Source organism: Cervus elaphus, chromosome 13 (genome assembly GCF_910594005.1).
Source record: "Cervus elaphus chromosome 13, mCerEla1.1, whole genome shotgun sequence".
Lineage (NCBI taxonomy): Eukaryota > Metazoa > Chordata > Mammalia > Artiodactyla > Cervidae > Cervus > Cervus elaphus.
This window is the reverse complement of record NC_057827.1, coordinates 56,964,106-56,985,625: the sequence shown is the minus strand read 5'-3', so window position 1 is coordinate 56,985,625 and position 21,520 is coordinate 56,964,106. Positions and strand designations below refer to the sequence as shown.

The 21,520-nt window shown below is 38.6% G+C and overlaps 2 protein-coding genes across 3 annotated transcripts in view; one reads left to right on the top strand and one right to left on the bottom strand.

Annotated features, from left to right (window-relative positions):
• The window catches only part of TOGARAM1 (TOG array regulator of axonemal microtubules 1), an 85,026-nt gene that overhangs the window by 12,139 nt on the left and 51,367 nt on the right, over window positions 1-21,520 (bottom strand). For both annotated transcript variants that reach the window (XM_043922097.1, XM_043922098.1), the window contains 7 exons: window positions 20,269-20,441; window positions 19,629-19,782; window positions 16,400-16,553; window positions 6,086-6,191; window positions 5,548-5,783; window positions 4,988-5,146; window positions 2,091-2,217 (listed from right to left, as the gene is read on the bottom strand). In XM_043922097.1, the coding sequence (XP_043778032.1) occupies window positions 2,091-2,217; window positions 4,988-5,146; window positions 5,548-5,783; window positions 6,086-6,191; window positions 16,400-16,553; window positions 19,629-19,782; window positions 20,269-20,441 (1,109 nt within the window). The remainder of the gene's footprint in view (window positions 1-2,090; window positions 2,218-4,987; window positions 5,147-5,547; window positions 5,784-6,085; window positions 6,192-16,399; window positions 16,554-19,628; window positions 19,783-20,268; window positions 20,442-21,520) is intronic.
• On the top strand, window positions 12,508-13,557 carry LOC122706710 (cytochrome c oxidase assembly factor 8). Its single transcript, XM_043922110.1, has 2 exons — window positions 12,508-12,649; window positions 12,875-13,557. Exons 1-2 carry the CDS (start codon window positions 12,527-12,529, stop codon window positions 13,328-13,330), a joined length of 579 nt encoding a protein of 192 aa, XP_043778045.1. The 5' UTR covers window positions 12,508-12,526; the 3' UTR covers window positions 13,331-13,557.

Here is a 21,520-nt window from a genome sequence, read left to right as displayed (position 1 = left end):
TAAAATGCAAACCTTCATATCTATATTTTATAACTACTCTTCTTAAAGCTTAAAATCTATATGGAAATCATGAATTTATATAGAAAATATGAATACATCACATAAACAATGAATTCCTATGCAATACCAGTATGTGAATAAACATTTAAATAAGAACTATTTAAAAATTTTTTTTTCTGATACTTGTACTTGAAATAACTCACAGATATAATCAGCCTCATTTTAGTAAGATAATTTTTACATGGTTATTTTGATAAATTCTATATGAAAAATGCTGAAATCTCACACCAATAAGAAGAAAAAATACTCTAAAATGTTTATCACCACACATATTTGAAGGAGTATCCCTTCAAAAATGAATCTTTTACCTAAGTTGACCAGAGAGGAATAACATAAATTACCACAGAAAAATTCCACATCATTAAACTAAGCACTTTTTTGCAAAAATACGGAAATAGACTACATTTTTTCTTTTGCTAAACAAAAATGTATGTTGAGCAGGTAACTATATGAAAGGGGCTTTCCTGGTGGCTCAATGGCAAAGAACGCACCTTCCAATGCAGGCGACGCAAGTTTCACCCCTGTGTCGGGAAGGTCCTCCGGAGAAGGAAATAGCAACCCACTCCAGTATTTCTGCCTGGGAAATCCCATGGACAGAGGGGCTTGGTGGACTACAGTCCATGGGGTCGCAAAAGAGTTGAAAACAACTTAGTGACTAAACACCAACTATATGAAAAGTAGGTCTATTTGTTTTCCCATCTTATAAGGAAGTCAACTCCATTCATTTCCATTACCTTATAGGTAACAAAATGTGCAGGGAATTGTATTCTCGTTGTGTTCCCAATGCTAAAAAGAACTGATTTTCTTTATACATATATAATTTTATTTACTTATTTATATTTTGGCTGTGCTGGGTCATCCACACTCCTTGGGCTCTTCTCTAGCTGTGCTGAGTAGGGGCTACTCTCTAGTTGCAGTGTGCAGGCTTCCCATCGTGGTGGATTCTCTTGGTGTGGAGCACAGGCTCTAGACAAGCGGCCTTCAGCAGTTGCAGCTCCTGGGCTCCAGAGCACAGGCTCAATGGTTGTGACGCTTGGGCTTATGAACCTGGGCCGAGTTGCTCCGTGGCATGTGGGATCGTCCAGGATTGAATCAGGGATTGAACCATGTCTCCTGCATTGGTAGGTGAATTCTTAACTACTGAGCCACCAGGGAAGCCCAAGAATCGATTTTCTTTTAAAAGGGTTGACTTTACACTTTTGAAAAAGGGCTCTGGCCTAATATTACTATTGATAGACTCCCCCACTCCTGTCTTTTGTCTTTAAAAAAAACAAAAAATAAAAAAATAATACAACAAAAACAAAACAAAAAAATAACAAATACAAAAAACAAAAAAAAAGTAAAAGCCCTTGGTTTTGGGGGGAACATGATTAACCCATTCAGAAAGTTTATAATCTTTAGCTATATAGAGATGATAATTATAAATTGATCACTCTTTTATAGTTAAGAAACTCAAAGGTAAGAAAAATAACATTACCAACTTTTGGGTTACTTTATAAAGCACTTTTCACATTTCATTTCACTTGATAGTCCCTCAGTTACTCATTTACAGACATTTTTGAATACTCATTATCTACAAGGATATATAAGACATGGGGCTTCCCCTCAAGGAACTCCTTTATCAACAATGTGGTAGAAGCTCTAACAGTGGAACGTACAAGGTAAATAAAGTACAAACTAAGTGTAATAAACATTATCCTCATTTTATAAAAATAAAAATTTTGGGTTAAAGAAATGATGTGTGTAAGATTATATAATTGCTACTTCTCAAGTTGTGATTCAAACACAAGTCTTGTAATTCCAATAAGCCACACTACGACATTCTACCAAATATTAACCTTCTATTCAATAAACATATACTGACACTATGAATGTCTCCTCAGTACTGCAGTTGTTGAAATGCTCCTGTAGATCTATTCTGAATGGTTAACAGAAATAACCAAAGAAGTAATTATTTCTATCCTTTACCTTCCTCAGCAAATGAACATTGCTTTTAAAGTTGTGTTATAAAATAAATTTCTTCTACATACCTTTTGCCGTAAGCTTTTAACAGATTCCTTAATATATGGCAAATCTTTAGATGGGACATACTTTTCAAGCATTTTATCAAAGTTAGGATGACACATCATGAGGAAAAGCATCTTTCGACCATAATACCTATGGATATTTAAGAAATATGTAAAATAATTCTGTAAATCTTAACAAGCTTAAGTTTCTGTCCTTAGATTTGATTTTTTTCCCCCAGTAGAAAAAAAAACTATCAACATCAAGATTATCATCCCTATATTAAATAAGCCACTGAAATGTAGTTGTACTAACTGGATTAGAGAGTATGGCATTCTCCTGCCACCCACCTTTAAAAAAACGTAGCTTCAAATCTTTTAGCTATATGTCATGGAGAGTCAAAAGCTATGACTATTTTTCAGGCACCCAAGAGTCCATATCAAGACTGGCATTTGGCAGAACTGTGAATTAAAATAAGTGTTTGTCCTGACTTCCTTGTCTGGTGACCTTTTGTTGCTCACAGGCTGGCCAGATGTCCTGGCCCAAGTCAACCCAAGATTCTGTACTTCTGATTCTCTCTCTTTTTTTTTTCTTGCCAAAACTTACCTGGGCTTCAATTCTTCAAAAACCTATTCTTTGCTATCTAAAATACATCCAGAGTTAGCTGGTAAATTGTGGCTGATACATTAACAAAATGTCTAATGTTCTCCAAAACTAGGTTTTTTTTTTAATGCTACATTAGTTTTAACATAATTCTTTTGGGGTAATACCCTAAGCCAGGATATCAATATGATGGTAAATGATGTGGCGGAAGTGCATACTGGAGATATGTTTGGACAGGGGGTCTTATATTACCTCATAAAACTGTATTTTTCTTCTTCTTGGAGACTTGACCCTAAAATAATTACAATTATACCCCTACAACTTGGAATGTATGACACTAGAAGAACCAGAGAAGGCAAAGCTTTTGTGGGGGAGATGTATAAGATGATCTCAGAATCATTTATACCAACTAGACTTGTTCAAATGTAATGAAATTACAGAAAGGGAGGTAATATCAGAGAATAAAAATTAGTTTTCTTGCCCTACAACCAGAATAAGGTTAACACCAGATAAGCAGCTCATACTCAGTTATAGTTTCAAAGCTGACTCTTAACTTTTATCCCTGAATGGTAAGGACTGTAGGTCTACCATAGACCTTAATGATATGCGAATGGCTAAAACAAGCAAATGAGCAAGCAAAAGACAAAAAATGTAAGAAATACTATAACTGGAAAGTTGTCATTATTTTGTAATTTTAAAACTTTAAATAAGAATCTAAGAAATGACAAAATGGATTAGAAAAGGAAAAGTCAAAATGTACAAAAAACAACTATTGTAAATTTTATTTTGTTTCTAACTGGTCTATTATGATCCAACCCTCCTAAATTGTTTTGAACTTTACTGTGGTATGCACAACTTCTAAATCGGTTCCCCCAAAGATATCCTGCTCTAATTCCTACAATTTGTGAATATACGATATAACTTCCAGGATTATGTTATATTTAATGGTACAGCTGATTTTAAGATAGGGAGATGATCTGGGCGGACCTAAGTCAATCACACGAGCCCTTAAATGCACAGAGCTTTCTGTAGCTGGTAGAAGAAAAAGAAGTCAAAGAAATTCCAAGCATGAGAGGGATTCGACTTGTTGCTGCTGGCTTGAAGACGGAGGTGGGTTGCATGAGAAGGAATTCAGGTGGACGTGAGGGAGCTGAGAAAAGACCCCGGTTGAGAGCCAGCAAGGAAATGGTAACCTCTGTCCAAAAATCACAAGAAACTGAATTCAGTCAACAGGCTGAGTTTGCAAGCAGATTCTTCTATAGTTCAAGAGCCCTGCACTGATACCACCTTGATATCAGCCCTAGGAAACCCTAGGCAGAGAACCCAATTAAGCATGCCAGACTTCTAACCTAAAAATGGTAAGCTAAAAGAGCCTATGTTGCTTAAATCACTATGTTAGTGGTTATTTGTTATGCAGTAATAGTAAATGAATATAGTTAGTTTCTATAATATTTTTTTGACATAATGACTTCCACAAGACTAACTGTAGATAAAGTAATGAACTTCTCTGTCTTAAAATGTTAAAAGTTTGATGTCCTTCTTTACTTTTTAGTCTCCACAAAGTCAAGATCCTACCTTCTCCCTTTAATCTGAGTTCACATATAACTGCCATAATTTTTAGATTCTGTATGGGGCATTATAAGCATCTAGTCAAACCTTACTAATTTTATAGATGATGAAACAGAGGCTAACAGAGGTTAAGTAACTTGCTAAGGGCTGACAGTGGCTCGAGCTAGGAATTGAACTTAAGCTTCTGATTACATCCAAACTTCTGTCAGAATTACAGCTACAGTACCATCCATTTCTTAATTACTCTGTTACCCTTCTCTGACCATTCTTAACCTTCATAAAATTGTTCTTCGAGTACGACAGCAATTAAGAATTCATGGAAATTTTCTAAGTGCACATATCTCATGCTATTCAGTTTGCTTCCTGTATTCTTCCTTGATTTTACCCAACTGCTTGGAAATACATCATTTTTCCCTAAATGCATTTACCTTATATTTGCCCACAATGAATTTCTTCTGTGACTTTTCTGCCTACTTATACAGTCTCATACGGTTTTCATACAGAGCATCCCTAGGACATGGCATCTCACTACCCAGAAGTATGTAGTGTCATCTGTAAATTTGGAAAATTCACTGTGCACTCCCTCAAGATCATTTACAAATCAGTCAAAAAAGATCATCCCCCGGCACCAATCTGTGGGGGTCCCGCTTCTCCATTTAGAAAAATGTTCGTTCTTCTTTAACCTTTGTTTCCACATTTAAGCCCTTGTAGTAAATAAGAGACTCAACAAATGATATTAGCATCTACTCACCTGGTTTCCGGTGAGCTGTCCTGAGCAAATTTAGCAGCAGCGGGTAATATACGGTCAGCCATATCCTTTGTTCCAGATAAAGCACGCTCTGGTTCCATAAATTCTACCACATCTGACAAATGCTGGGCTGCACATCTTCTTACTGCAATGTGTAAATGGCTAGAGGAAACATGCTCAATTACAATAGAGTTGATGTAGAAACTATTTTCCAAAGATATACCTTAAAAGTTAAATGATTACTCCTAAGCCTCAGCCATCATCGTTGTAGGCCAAAATGACAAATTATTTACATTAGCTATCCCTTCCAAGAAGTTAAAAACAAAAGTTATAATCACTGACATTTATTTAGCTCCAGATCTATGAGGGTAAGTAACACTATTAAAATCACATTATTGTCTTCTGTATGCTTAGTACCTAATCTGACTTTTATCATAATGAATTATTTAATACATGTTTTCTGACTGAAATAACATTGAAATTTGCTTTTTCCCCCTATACCCCAGATTACAAACAACTGCATTTTTAGTTTAAGGACATGTCCAGGTTATTTTGAACATTACCTTTGTCCTCCATTGATAAGAGAAACAACTGCACGTGCAGGAGTTACATTAGTGATCATAGCTCTTAATGCCTTATCAACATCTTCTCTTATAAATGTATTTGATTCTCCTGACTTCTGCAACAAAACTTTTACGGTATTATCTAGTTCTTGATCCATGCTCTTTTTCAGGTGAGTGAAAAGATCGCTTAAACAGACCACAGCAGCACGAGAAACTCCAGAGCGTAAATTTTTTACCTAAAAAAAATTTCCAAAATGTACATTCTTCTGAAATTTGAAAGAAAATCAGTAATAATGACCTTAAAGCCAAATTTATTATCAAAGCAACATGCTTTAATATGTATAACACTATGTCTTTAAAAAAAAAAATCAACATTTTATAAATTTTTTTAAATGTGGCAAAGTAAGGCATGAGTTACTTTTCATACAAGCCTACTGATTTCATTTAGTACAGCTTTTCTTTTTAAGGTCAAGTAAATATGGCATGTTTATATTTTGTTATCCAAACACTCCTTAACTCAGCTGAAAAATAAGTTTACCTCTTGAACTACTGCAAAATTTGTTTCATGCAACTTTGTGTTCAGTATTTCAGAATGAAAAGCAGCTAAACATCTAATAAAGTTCAGCCCCTCAATTTTCTTCTCCCTATGAGAAAAAGAAACAAACAACAAAATCATGTATTAAATGTGGCTCCACTGGAACGGGATCTCAGATTTCCTCTTTTGTGAGTATGGATTATTGCCAATGACGAGACCCTGTCTATCTTCCCTTATCATGCAGGAAGCTCAAATAAAAGATATGGAAAGTTTTATTTACTCCCATAGTTCTACTCCTGATTCAAAACACCATTTATGAGCCAAAACCACTACTGACAGTCAAATTAAACATATGCTTTGTAAATAAAAAGGAACATTTCTCCACTAGTAAGTATGTCATATTCTTTTTAGAGAATAGAAAGGAAAGGAATGGCAAATGTGAGGGAAGCAATAAAACAAAAATGGAAGATTAAATAACTAGCCATAATTTTGTTGGTGATCCAAGAGCAGAAAAACATCAATAAGATGGTTATGTAACTCGTATTTGTTCTTCATCATCTTACCTAATGAGACAGATGAAGGGTAGGTGAATACTAACAAGAGAGTAAATTTAAGTGGGACTGAGACATTACATTTCAAACTTGATGGTTTCCATTTTAATCATTTGAAAAATGTAAGTTGAATTTCCTTAGTTGGTAATATTGATAGTGGTTACTTTTTTAAGCATTTAAATCCCCTGAATAAGTTATGGGATAACAGGGAGAAAAGACCCAAGATTCCAAGGTGGCAAGAGTAAATCTATTTAGCAGATGTCTGGTTCAAGATTTTCATTTTTCGGATAAGCATAAAACTCTTACAGTTACCATTCAGACGCATAAACAACCAGATTCTAAACACGAATAATAGAAAGTGGAGTCAAGAGAGGAAGGCAGAAAAATTAAGAAAGAGTGGCTGAAAATTTTCCAAATTTGATCAAAGCTCTAAATTCTCAGATCCAAGAACAAATCCTCAACGGGATAACCACAAAAAAAACACAAAATGGAATATCATTATCAAGTTACTGAAAAGACTATTAAAGGGAATATTCTTAAAAACAGCCATAGAAAAAAAGGGCAAGTTACATACAGAAGAACAAAGATAACGACGATAAAAGACTTTAGGTCAGAAATATGCAAGCCAGAAAACACTGAACAAAATTTAAGTGCTAAAGAGAAACCAACAACAACCAAAAAAATCAACTTAATTTAAGAAGGAATATACAAAGCTTAAACTAAGAGATTTTAAAAGCCCAGTAACTGACAGAAAAAATAAACAAGAATCCAGTAAGTATACAAAAAATTTAACACTTTCAACCACCACCAACCAACTTGATCTTCTTAACATTGACAGAACGCTACAACCAACACCAGAATGCAGACTGGTTTTTCAAGTTCATGTGAAACATTTATCTGCATAGTTCTGGTATCACGGTAATGCTGATGGTAAAGAATGAGACAGGAAGAACACCAGCTTCTTCGATGTTCTATAAGTTTGTGTAGAATTGATTTCTTCCTTAAATGTTTGATATAATTCATTAGTGAAACTATCCAAGCATGATGTTTTCTTTGTGGGAAAGAAATTCAAATATAATTTCCTCAGGAGATATTCGGTAATACAGATTATCTGTATCTTTTTGAGTGAGTTTTGGTAGATTGTGTCTTTCCAAGAACCTGTTCATTTCACTAAGCTGTCAAATTTATGGGCCTAAAGCTGTCTATAATATTCCTTTATTATTTATTTTTCCCTTCATTATTTATTTAATAGCTGTATGATCCATAGTGATGATATTCCTTCTCCCATTCCTGATGTAGTAATTTGTTTCTTCTCTTTTTCTTCATCAGTCTGACTAAAGGTTTATCAATTATATTTATCTTCTCCAAGAGACTGCTTTTATTTTCATTTGTATTTCCAATTGTTTGTTTTCTATTTCATTGATTTCCATTACATTCTTTATTATTTTCTTTCTTTGCTTATTTTGGGCTTCATCTGCATTTCAGTTTTAGGTGAAACCTGAGGTTACTGATATAAAACTTTTCATCTTTTATAATACAGGTATTACAGGGCTATGAATTCTCCTCTAATTTAGCTGTATTCCATGAATTTTGTTTAATTTTTAATTTCATTAAACGCTTTCTAATTTTTCAAAATGCTTTCTAATTTTCCATTCTTAGAGCCATGGGTGATTTGTAAGTATGATACTTAGTTTACAAGTATTTAGAGATTTTCCAGGTCTGTGTTATTAACTTCTAATTTAATTCCACTGTGGTCAGAGAACAAACCTTGCATAATCTGAAACGTTTTAAATTACATGTTTTATGTTTCAGAACACAGTCTTTCTCAGTAAAGACCCGCCTGGACTTGAAAAGAATGAATTCTGTTGTTTTAGCTGAAATGTTCTATAAATGTCAATCAGGTCAAGTTGAAAGTCTTCTATATCCTTATTGATTTTCTTTCTTCTAGTTCTATCAATTAATGAGAGGACTGTTTGAGTTCCAACTATAATTGTGGATTTGTTTATTTCTCTGCAGTTCTACCAGTAGTTGCTCAATATATTCTGAAGCTCCAGTATATGATAAATAAGTGTTCAGGACTGCCATGTCTTTTTGCTGAATTAACTCCCTTATCAATATTAAATGGCCGTCTTTATTCGTGATTTGATAGACAGAAGTCTAAATGATTCTAATGATAAATGTCTAATGATAGTCTAAATGATAAGACAGAAGTCTAAACCTTGATTCCTGCCCCCAGTATACATGACCTGAATAATACTCTCCCCTTAAGGGTGAATATGATGGGTTATTACTTCCCTCAATCATGTTACATTATACGGCAAAAGGGATTTTGCAAGTCACCCTACACGTCACCAATCCTCTGTTCATGTCTTTCCTCTAGTTTCTCTAACAAATGGATTCGAATTATAACTATAGTTAAAATAATGTCTTTGTCTAGTAATTCTATAATCTATAGTAACAGTTGGAACTGGACATGGAACAACAGACTGGTTCCAAATTGTGAAAGGAGTACATCAAGGCTGTTTGTTGTCACCCTACTCATTTAACTTATATGCAGAGTACATCATGTGAAATGCCAGGCTGGATGAAGCACCAGCTGGAATCAAGATTGCTGGGAGACATACCAATAACCTCAGATATGCAGATGACACCACACTTATGGCAGAAAGCGAAGAATTAAAAAGCCTCTTGATGAAACTCAAAGAGAAGAGTGAAAAAGTTGGCTTAAAACTCAACATTCAGGAAACTAAGATCATGGCATTCAGTTCCATCACTTCATAGCAAATAGATGGGGAAACAATGGAAACAGTGAGAGACTAATTTGGGGGGCTTCAAAATCACTGCAGATGGTGACTGAAGTCATGAAATTCAAAGATGCTTGCTCCTTGGAAGAAAAGTTATGACCAACCTAGACAGCTTATTAAAAAGCAGAGACGTTACTTTACCAACAAAGGTCCATCTAGTCAAAGCTATGGTTTTTCCAGTAGTCTCGTATGGATTTGAGAGTTGGACTATAAAGAAAACTGAGCGCCAAAGAATTGATGCATTTGAACTGTGGTGTTGGAGAAGACTCTTGAGAGTCCCTTGGACTGCAAGGAGATCAAACCCGTCCTTCCTAAAGGAAATGAGTCCTGAATATTCATTGGAAGGACTGATGCTGAAACTCCAATACTCTGGCCACCAAAGAACAGACTCACTGGAAAAGATCCTGATGCTGGGAAAGATTGAAGGCGGGAGAAGGGGACGACAGAGGATGAGATGGTTGGATGCCTTCGCTGACATGATGGACATGAGTCTGAGTAAGCTCTGTGAGTTGGCGATGGACAGGGAAGCCTGGTGTGCTGCAGTCCATGGGGTCGCAGAGAGTCAGACACGACTGAGCGAATGAGCTGACATACCGTGTTTGGATTAGTTTCCACTGTTTCCTTTGCCCGCGCTCTCATTATGGGTGTGTTTTCCTACCTCTCTGCATGCCTGGTAATTTGTTACCAGATGCCAGGCACTGTGAATTTTTATCTTAGATATTTTTATATTCCTATAAATATTCTTAGCTTTGTTATGAGATATAGTTATTCGGAAAGTCTGATCCTCTCAGGTCTTGCTTTTATGTTCTGTTTGGTGGAACAAAAGCAGTCTTTAGCCTAGGGTTTATTCACTACATAGATGAAGCAAAACTCTTTGGACTATTGTACCCAATGCCATGTGACTTGTAAGGTTTTCCACTCTGCTGGTGGGGAGAGAAAAGTATTCTTGGCCTTGTATATGCTCCAGGGATTGTTCTTTGTAACTTCTATGAGTGTTTCTTATTCTGGCTTCACACGCATGCCTTGACCAAAACTCAGCTAAACATTTGACAGTAATTCTCTGAAGGATCTTAGAGTTCTTTAAGAAGCTATATCCTCCTCTGGCATTCTCCCTGCAAGCTCTAGCTATCTTGACCTCCCCAAACTCCCAGTTTCATCTCCATTTCTGCTGATATGTACATGGTTTTCCCCCTAAGCTGTGATATGAAAACTCTGCAGGAAGTTAGCAAGGGCAGTTGGAGGGCTCACCTTGTTTGTTTCTCAGGGACCACTGTCTTTCACTGCCTGGTGAACAATATTCTCAAAACCACTGCTTCATGTATTGTGTATGATTTCTTTAGTTCTTTCTAATATGAAGGCAAATCTAATACCTGTTAATCCATCTTGGCAAGAAGTGGAAGTTCAATAGTTCTTTAGACATATTAAATTTAAAATGTCTACTGTAATCCAAGTGGAAGTGTCAAGTAGAAGCTTAGAGCTTACAAGCTTAGAGCTCAAGAAGATACCAGGAATTCAGATATGCACTTATGAGAAATCAGAGTATGGATGGAATTTAAAGCTATGAAACTGAATGAGATCATTTAAGAAAGGGATTGGCAAACTATGACTCACTGACCAAATCTGGCCCCATCAGAGTTTTCTTCTACAAGTCAAATTTTTATAAGTAAAGTTCATTTAAGCACAGCCATCCCCATTGGTTTTCACAGTGTCCAAGACTGATTTTTCATTATGACAGCAAAGTTGAGTAGCTACAACAGAGACATGTGGCCTGCAAAGTCTAAAATATTTTACTGTCTGGCTCTTTATAGGAAAAGATTGCCAGCCTGGATCCTGGAAATGAATGTAAATAAAGAATGTCAGTGGATTAAATTCTGGAGCACTCCTCAATACTGAAATCAAACAGAACACCAAGAAGCACTAAGTACTGAAGCAGGAAAAGAACGAAGATAGTCTCTAATTTTTCCAAGGTGAAATGAAAAAGAAGCATATCAAGAAGGTAGTGTTGGGACTTCCCTGGTGGTCCAGTAGTTAAGAAACTGCCTGCCAATACCGGGATACATTGGCTCTCTGATCTGGGGCAACTCCACATGCTGCAGAGCAACGAGGCCCGTGTGTCACCACTACTGAGACTGCCCTGGAGCCCGAGAGCTGCACGCCTAGAGCTCGTGCTCTGCAGCAAGACAAGCAACTCCTGTGAGAACTCCGCACTGCAGCCAAGAGCAGCCCCAGCTTGCTGCAACTGGAGAAAGCTCGCACATAGCAAGAAAGGCCCAATGCAGTCAAAAGAAAAATGAATAAAAAAAAAACGGGGGGGAGTGTCAACTGCATTACAAATGATGCTGAGAGGCTAAGTACGATGACAGTATGTGACCAGTGCAGAGTGAGCAAATGGATACCGTTGCAATTTTAGTGAAGTAAAGTGACGGTCGTGGAGGGGAGAGTTGAAAGTCTTTAATTAAAGAAGGTTGAGAAGAGAACAGGAGGTGAAAAAGTAAACAAGTGAATTGGCATTTTTAAGGTCTTTTGCTAACAAGTGAGGAGAAAAGAAATGTGAAAATGTGAAGAAGGTGTGCAGTTTAAGAAGGATTTTTAAAAAGAAGGAATATCATGGCACATTTTTATGCTGATGAATATGATCAAGGACAAAAAGCAAAACTGATGATGAGGTACACCCTGAGGATGAAGACAGACTAAAGGAACAGGGGAGGAAATGGGACAGAGCAGTCAATACATGCTCCAGCTGAAGCAAGTGGAAGGCCACTGTCTTTCTGTTTGCCTTGATTTACTGGCTGGGCAGCTATGCAGCCGTGGTAGAAACAGAGTAAGTATTTTCAAGACTTTTGTAGAATATATTTCACAGAGAAACACTTAGAAAAATGATGAAATTTTTACTTAATACTGAAAGGTTAATAAAGCTAAACTATATCCTTATAATACATGTTATAAACTGGTAATATAGTACTCTATGAGGCCCAGAGTTCAGCTATTAATTGTAAGTTGGGAAAAACCCAGACTGCCTAAGAACTTAAAGAATCATTTCTAAGACTATTATAGGAGGAAATGTTTCAATTTATAAAAAATAATTTCAGATGGCTTCCCGGCGGCCCGCGAGGAGGCTCGTCCTCACCGCTCTCTGCCGCGCCTTCTCGGGCCGCGGCTGTCAGCTCGCCCCCGAGCGCGGCGCCGAGCGCAGAGATGCGGCGCCGAGCCGGGTGAGTGAGGTTCCCGGAGAGGCCGGGCCGCGCCCCCCAGGGACACCTGTGGTAGCGTCCCCCGCGTCGGCGGAGCTCCCCAGGAGTGGGGTCCCTGAGCCGGCGCGGGCCGGGCGCCCGGCGATCCGCCGCGCGGACAGAGGCGGCGGGAGAGTGGGGCGGTCCCGAGCCTCCGGGGCTCCTACGTCGCCGCCACCCCGGGGCTCTTGACAGAACTTCTGTCAGGTCTCAAGATTCTGCCCTCCAAGAAAATCTCGCCATGATTGGATAGGACCTCCAGATAAATATTCAAACCTTCGACCTATTCACTTTTACATCCCTGAAAATGAGTCACCACTGGAACAAAAGCTAAGAGAATTGAGACAAGAAACACAAGAATGGAACCAACAGTTCTGGGCAGACCAGAATTTGACTTTTCATAAGGAAAAAGAAGAATTTGTTCGCTCAAGACTCAAAGCCAAAGGCCTGGATCTGAGAACCGAATCAGGTCAGAAAGCAACGTTGAATGCAGAAGAAATGGCTGACTTTTACAAGGAATTTTTAAGTAAAAATTTCCAGAAGCACATGTATTATAACAGGGACTGGTACAAGCGTAATTTTGCCATCACCTTCTTCATGGGAAAAGTGGCCCTGGAGAGGATTTGGAACAAGCTTAGACCGAAACAGAAGACCAGCAGTTAGGAGCCCACCCTCACCCATCCACCCGGTTCCTCGTCTGAGGTTCCTCGAGGAGCAGCTGTCTCTGGGACTCGTTTCACAAGGGTTCTGAAACCTGTGAGCGCAGGGCAGGCTGGAGGACGCGGGTCCTAGTACGTACGCCGAGGCCCACGCGGCTCCGTCCTGACTGCGAATATTCCACGCTGGCTCTTGGCCACTGAGATGATGGCAAATAAAACACAAGCACTGTCCTCTGAGTTTTTGAATTACACCAGTTTGAAAGAGAGGGCTTCCCAAGTGGCTCAGTAGTAAAAGAATCCACCTCCAATGCAGGAGACGCACGGTTGATCCCTGGGTTGGGAGGCTTTCCTGGCGAAGGAAATGGCAACCTGTTCTAGTGTTTTTGCCTGGAGAATCCCATGGACAGAAGAGCCCCCGGGCTATAGTCCATGGGGTCGCAAAGAGCCAGACACGACTGAGCGCACACGCACAATTTGGAAGAGAGCGATATAAAAATATTAATAAACTTTGACTGAAACATTCGACCCCACTGACGGGAATGACCTGGAAGCTGGCTGCGGTGTCTCCATGGCCTCCCCGACCGGTGGGCCCTGGTGACTGGCGATCCCAGGTCCAGGCCCTGAAGACACGCAGCTGTCCTGGGAGTTGCACAGACCCCAGGGGCCCGAAGGGGTGCCTTGGAGTTTTCTCGGTTTACCCCAGTGAGGCAGAGCCTTTTCCCCAAGTTTTCCACAACAGATTGCTACGGGTCATAGCCTTCTCTTTCAATCCTTGTGAAAGCAGCATTGTTTGAAGTAGGGTTATGTGGTTATAAAATGATGAGGCTCCCTCTGTGCTGTGTCCTGGAGCCGTGGCGGTGGGCGGGAGGGCTGTCCTCAAGGACAGACGAAACATCTGGATTTTACCAAAAGGCAAAGGTTTTTATTCCAAAATGAGGTGTGACAGTGGTCGACAGGCTAGGTTTCTTCCGTAGCTTACTAACTGCCACCGAAGATGACCTCCAAGGAGAAATTCCGGAGCCCAGGGGAAGCACACACACACCCCCACCCACACCCTAGGCTTCTAAGGGCCCCGCGGACAGACGTGGGAATGCCGAGGTGCCGGGTGAGGCTGCGCGGTCCGTCAGCTCTGTGGACTCTTAACCCAGTGTCCACAGAGGTCCCCACGGAGTGGAGCACGTACACCAAGCAGCCTGAAACACCAGGCTTCCCAGGAATAACCCCATCTCACTCATCACGCCACCGCTCAACACAGCCCATCTCCAGCCGGGTGACACCGCGGGTCTGGGGAGAGACAGCAGCAGGGCCAGGGGGCCAGGCAGGGCCCTGGTTCCGTGTGAGCGAGCCTGGAGGCATGAACCGTTCTTCGGCCTTTTTTGTTGTTGTTGCTCTCTGGCTTTTAATTCTTGCTCCCATCTGGTCAGACTCACTGACTGGCTTTCAGGTTATTTAAGTCTTAAATGGGAAAGATTGAAGTCAGAAGGAGAAGAGGGCAACAGAGGATGAGATGGTTGGATGGCATCACCGATTCAATGGACAGGAACTTGGGCAAACTCCAGGGGGTAGTGAGGGACAGGAAAGCCTGGCGTGCTGCAGTCCACGAGGTCGCAGAGTCAGACACGACTTGCCGACTGAACAACAACATGTTCTCCCAACAACTTCCAGTGGTATGGTTTCTAATTCCTTTTGCGGATCAATTTTTAGAGATTTTGAGGGTGTCTTTTCACAGTAACCAGTTGCAAACAGTTAAAAGATCCCTCTTGTTATGAGTTACCATCTCTGTGAAGACTGAGGGAGAGCTTGAAAATGGCCACCTGTGGGCTGGTGAGCGGCCATGCAGACGCAGGTGTGTCCTGAGACGCCCTCTGAGATCCCAAGGTCCCGGCGGTTTGCCTGGACCTCCCGACAGCTGATTTATAGGCTCACTGAGCAAATGCATTCTGGGCTTCAGCTGGTGGCCTGGTGACACATTCCCTGTATTTGTCTTGTCCAAGAACGTCTTCCCTCCGCAGCTCTTCCTGCACGGGTCATAATCTGCCTCCTTGGGGCAGGCCTCCTGAGGTTTCAAAGGACAGAACCTTAGGTAAGCTCTGGGCAAGGGTCAGGGGCAAGTAACAGGTGGAAGCCAGAGGTCTCCAGGAACAGGCCCCGTGGGCCTCCACACTGGGGAAAGCCCAGCAGCCAGGGCCGCTGTATCCCCAGGCTGGGTGCTCGGGGTGGCGGGGCGACGCAGGGCTGGGCAGAGACTGAGGCTCTGGTCCTGCCTGAGCCCCTCGGGGCTGGGGCCAGGAGATGCTGCTACCCTCACGGTTTCTAGGATGCTTCAAGAGTGACTTCGTCACAGCGAGAGAAAAGCGCGTGGACGTCGCCAGAGAAGCCTGCACCCCCGGCAGAGAGGGACCCCTACACACCACAGCTGGGACCCACCGCCGCCAAATAAAGAGTGGCTTCAGGATGAGCCAAAAGCATGTTCTGTATTCAGACAAAAAGCATACGTGGCTCTCAGACTTTGTAATTAAAAATTGTGAAAGGCGAGCTTGCTTTGAGAAGGATCGGAAGCAGCAGCGCCCACAGTGGCCACGTCCTGGGCTGGGGGGTGGGGAGAGGACAACGGGTGTCTCGACACCCTGTGTCACCCCGGTGACAGGACGGCCGGAGCGGGGGGCGCGGTGCAAGGCACCCCCAGTCCTGGTGCCAGAGTCCCGAGTGGGTCTCCGGGCATTTGCACTTGACATAAATTACATGGCAGTTAGACACAGGGGACTCGAGAAGCGTTTTAGCAACATGGGTCTTAAGGGTGGTTGAAATGCAGTAACTGTATGTTGTCTTTCTGTAATAATTTAATGCCTAGTGGCTACTTGACTGATGGTGTAAACCGTATTGCTAGGTTCTTAAATGCTGAGTGAAATTAACTAGAAATGACAGTGCTGTTTTCCTCTTCAGTTCTTAAACATTTAAAATTAAATGATGGTGTTAAATGTTACTTTAGGTCACAAATAAATGCAAATAAAATTAAAAAAAAAAAAAAGAAAATAATTTCAGAAAACTTTTCAAACAGGCATGGTTAACTCACCAATCCTCATCAGCTAAAAGCCTCAGAGCTTCTGTCAGTGCTACTTCAGGTTTGGAAAATGGCCGTAGTTCTGATGAATCCATTATTTCTGGACTATGAGTGACAGAAGGCATCCTTTCTTTATACTGTGGAATGGATCCAGGAGATGCTTCATCTGAAACAAAGAAACATACTAAATAAAGCATAAACCAACTCTGATACCGGAGAAGTCAATGGCAACCCACTCCAGTACTCTTGCTTGGAAAATCCCACGGACGGAGGGGCCTGGTGGGCTGCAGTCCATGGGGTCGCACAGTCAGACACGACTGAAGCAACTTAGCAGCAGCAGCAACTCTGATACAAAGGGGTACAAATATTATTCTGACCATGGAGTCTATAAATATTTCTTATAGAAACTTATTTTAGTTTGTTGTTATTGTTATTTAGTCACTAAGTTGTGTCTGACTCTTTTGAGATCTCATGGACTATAACCTGCCAGGCTCCTCTGTTCCATGGGGTTTTCCAGGCAAGAACACTGGAGTGGGTTGACATTTCCTTCTCCAGGGGATCTTCCTGACCCAGGGATCGAACCCTGCATTGCAGGTGGATTCTTTACTGCTGAGCCAGTGGGGAAGTCCCAACTATTAGTTCATTCTCCAACAAAACTGTAATACCTGATACCAAAGTTACTTTAAAACTTCCTTTTTATGTATAAAACTATTAAATGACATTACTATAAATGTTTGAGTGGTTTTGCAGTCATGAGTCATACGACCAAGTTAGCTTTAAGAGCTATCAATAAAAGTTGGTAAGAAGAATATGATCCCATTTTGTAAAAAAAATGTGGATGCATACCTAATTTCCCATACAGTTGATAACAGAAATAAAGCTTTGTAACAACTGTGTATAAATTATCACTTTTGCTATTGGTATAGCGTTAATGGTATACTAAAAATCCTAAGATCATATGTAGTAGCATGATCAATGTTTCTTCCACAATCACCATTTACTATCCACTTCCCAGATATAAGGCATTGTGCTAGATATTGGGGAAATAAGTGCCCAGGGTAATACCTACCACAAAGGCACTGTACACTATAAGACACAGGTAGTGAAGATGTCAGAAAGAAAAAAAAAATCAAAAAGATAGAATAGAATGTGTAATAGCTTTTGTAAATGGGTAAAGATTAGTTATTTTTTCATGTTAAGAGTTTTTTTTTGGCTACCCTACATGGCATATGGGATCTTAGTTCTCCGACCAGGGATTGAACCTGCATACCCAGCATTGGAAGCACTGATTCTTAACCACTGGACTACCAGGGAAGTCCCTAAAGAGATATTTAAACACTTCATATTAGATGTTGTGACAAATGCTTTACAAACTTTACATTTAATTCTCTCAACAAAGGTGTGATATATATTCTCATTATCTCCAATTTGCAGCTGAAAATATAACTGAGTTTTACAGAGGCTAAGAAATGTATTCAATGTCTCAATGCTAATGACTGGCAAAGGCAGGATTTTCATCTAGGCCTACTATCACTCTTGATTTTATATAAAGAGGTCTAAGAAAGAATTTGTGCTTTCCAAACTTTATCACATACCAGATAAGAAGATGCATGCAAAAAGATGAATATATTATTTGGGAGTACTATTGTGATAAATTAGTACCAATTTCTGTTTGAGTAAATCATATCTGAAGGAAATTACATGACAATTAATGAATATAATAAATAGACCTCAATCATTTTTTTGATGGTTCAGATGCACCTTCATTAGATTTTATAAATAAGATTGATATGTATTTAAAAAAAAAAAAACCTTTGGAATTTTACAACCCAGAAAGAACAGCAAATTCAAAGCAGCACCACTATCATTTATTGAACTCCTGCCTGCACTGTGCTAAATGCTTCATTGACATCATCTCATTTGATTCATCCGACAACCCTATATTATTACGATTACTACTATGTTGCCATTATTCCTGTATTACAGGTGAAGAAACTGTAGCTAAAGTTTTAAGGACTCCCTCTCTATATCTATTTTACTTTCATTCTCAAGAGAGAATAATTCATTAGGAAGGGATGCGTATATAACACCAAATTATCAACCTTGGCATTATATGACAGTTTCTATTGTTTTTACCTGGAAAAAAAAAGAGAAACAAAACCAAACAAACATTACTCTGGAAAAGGAGGCGCACAGAATGTCCGTCTACAGCGGTGATGCCCAGGCTAGGGGCTTTGTTTTGTTCCTTAGACTGCCATTCTTGCAGACTGATACTTTTATAAAATACAATAAAAGTGTCATGACAACAGTCTCTAAAAGGTTATTCTCACTTTCTGTATTTATCTTGTAAGTATACTCTTCTGTTCAAATAATACAAGGGTAACTTCAGGGAAGCACTCTCCTCATACTTCTTAGAAATAAAACCTGTAAAGCCTACATTATAGGTGAAAAATCACAAAATTAGTTGATGTCTCTAGAATGAATATGCAACAAATTTGTGATTTGTTACTATATATATTATTTGCTATATTTGTACTTCCATTCCTACTTTGAACTACTGGCTTAGGTAAGAAGTTTTGTGGGTTTTTCTCCCCCTAGATTTTATGACAGTAATAGTGAAATTATTTGAGAATGCTGAAAATTCAAATTTCAAATAGTTAGAAATTCAAATTTCAAATAGAGTCATTCAAATTTCAAATAGTTATATAGCTATATATATATATACATATATATATAGTTATATAGTTACTTATATATAATATATAAACCAGGGGTTTCCCAGGTGGCTTAGACGGTAAAGCGTCTGCATGCAATGAGGAAGACCCAGGTTCAATCCCTGGGTTGGGAAGATCCCCTGGAGAAGGAAATGGCAACCCACTCCAGTACTCTTGCCTGGAAAATTCCATGGACTGAGGAGCCTGGTAGGCTACAGTCCATGGGCTCACGAAGAGTCAGACACGACTGAGCGACTTCACTTTCACTTTACTTATATGTAATTAACTATATATATAAAATATATTCTATAATATATACAATATTAATATATTATATATAATATTAATATTATATATATATATACACACTAGTTAATTATATATGTTACTGAGTCATTCAAATTTCAGTATGATAGTTCAACATATTCCACTATTAGTTATATATCACCCTCAGTTAAACCTCAGTACAGTAGTTTTAGAGTATTATGAGTTAAATAAAATCACACCAAATGTTAAATCCCACTTACTTTGAGATGCCATTTTTTCATTTCCTGTATGTTTCATTCGTTCCCAGGGACTCTGTTCCTTCTTTTCAGAATCTTTAATGTCAAAAAGTTCTTTTTCCTCTTTTCTTTTTTGTCTCATCTTGTCATAAGTAGATTTTGAAATAGAAACTTTAATCTGCATGAAAAAGTTGAAATATCTCTAACCATTTAGAAAGTCTGACACTTAAAATAACTATCTTCATCTTAGGCAACTGTAAGCTATACAAAATAAATTATACATTTCTCAGTCCTTATTTCAGTAATTCTAAAATTGAACAGAATTACATAGTACCAACTGCGAACTAAATTTGTGCCTAAAGATACCAGTTTGTTACTCCTTGAGGATATCCTAGAAAACTGTTGAATATATACATACACATGTATATAAAGTACATGTAGAATATAAAGTACATTAGATACTTTACACCAGAATAACAATATATTTGGTGGAAAAGGAGAATAATCTATCATTTACATGATTAACGTTCAGGAATTTCAATTACATTGAGATTTAAAAAATTATAATCAAAGCATTTTACCATACCACCCCAAATCTGATATACACAAAACAATGATGTATTATAAGCTTGAATTTATCCTAATAATTAGGAAATAACCTTACATCTTTTTCATTCTCAGAATCAACATATGATGGAATACTCTGCTGAACTGCTCTTCCATAAATCCCTGATGGTGGTTCAGTATTTTTAACTGAAAACGAAACCCCATTTTCCACAGAAGTTATCACTGATTGACTGCAGGTTGCTGGTGCTGGAATTGGATTTCCAAATACCCCTGAAAGCAACCAACCATCAAACTGTCATTAAGTATTTATGTGATGTTATTCTGGACAACAAAGTTTTAAGACAAGGTTTTAAAAGAAGTAAGCAATATAATTAATAAGAAAAACATGTTAAATAGTCACAAAATATAAAAACACCTTATCAAGATGATAATATAATAACAAGACATTTCATGATGATGTCAAATAAGAACTGCTATTTGCATATTGTAAGTTCTGAGTTCACATGAATGAAAGGTTGGGTGAGCTGGGTGTTTAAGATGGTCTCAAAGAGCAAGGATTTGAGCTTGGACTGGAAGACACAAAGAATTTGAGTAGACAAGTGAGGAAGGCAGGGAGAACATCCTATGAGATAAAGATGTTCATAAGCAGAGCTGAACAAGTAGAAAGCATGTTTGTGAAGTGAAGTTTGATTGGGCACAAGACAAATAGAGAAATAAGCTTATAAGGGGAGGTTGAAGTCAATCTGAGGAGGATCTAAAATTAACTTAATGATATCAGCAAAGAAGTCAGGAAAGCTTCCTAAGCATTTCATTCTATTTACCAAAAATAAGATATACACCCTCAACATCCATCATCATATTCTAGTTTTGCAAAAAAAAAAAAAAAAATCTAGTTGGATTGTATTAAAGGACTAGATGGAGAAACCTTTTTACAATGTATATACAATGTAATACAAACCTTTTCACATTGTACACTTTAAATGTCTTACAATTTTGTCAATTATACCTCAATCAAGTTGGGAGAAAAATGATAATTTTAAAGGGTATTTGCAAATAAGTTGTTCAAAGGTTTCTCAACCTACATGAAATATATAACAGATACTAATTAAGATTTGTCTAGTCTTTGCATGAGATGTTATAGAATTATATTAATTTATATTGATTAATAAGCCAATCAAAAAGGACTACAATTTGAATTTAAACTGCAATAAAATTATTTAAACTATCCAAGAAGTATCTTAGAAAGTGCCTAAACTGCACCTGTCACATAATACACATCTCTGAAAATTTACTGACATAAATTTACCATTGTTTCATTAGAGGATAGAAATATGGTGCTAAGTATTCAC

Coding starts and splice junctions, on each gene's coding strand:
- LOC122706710 (XM_043922110.1), top strand. CDS start 12,527: ATGGCTTCCCGGCGGCCCGCGAGGAGGCTCGTCCTCACCGCTCTCTGC. Junction 12,650..12,874: donor GAGATGCGGCGCCGAGCCGG/GTGAGTGAGGTT, acceptor AACTTCTGTCAG/GTCTCAAGATTCTGCCCTCC.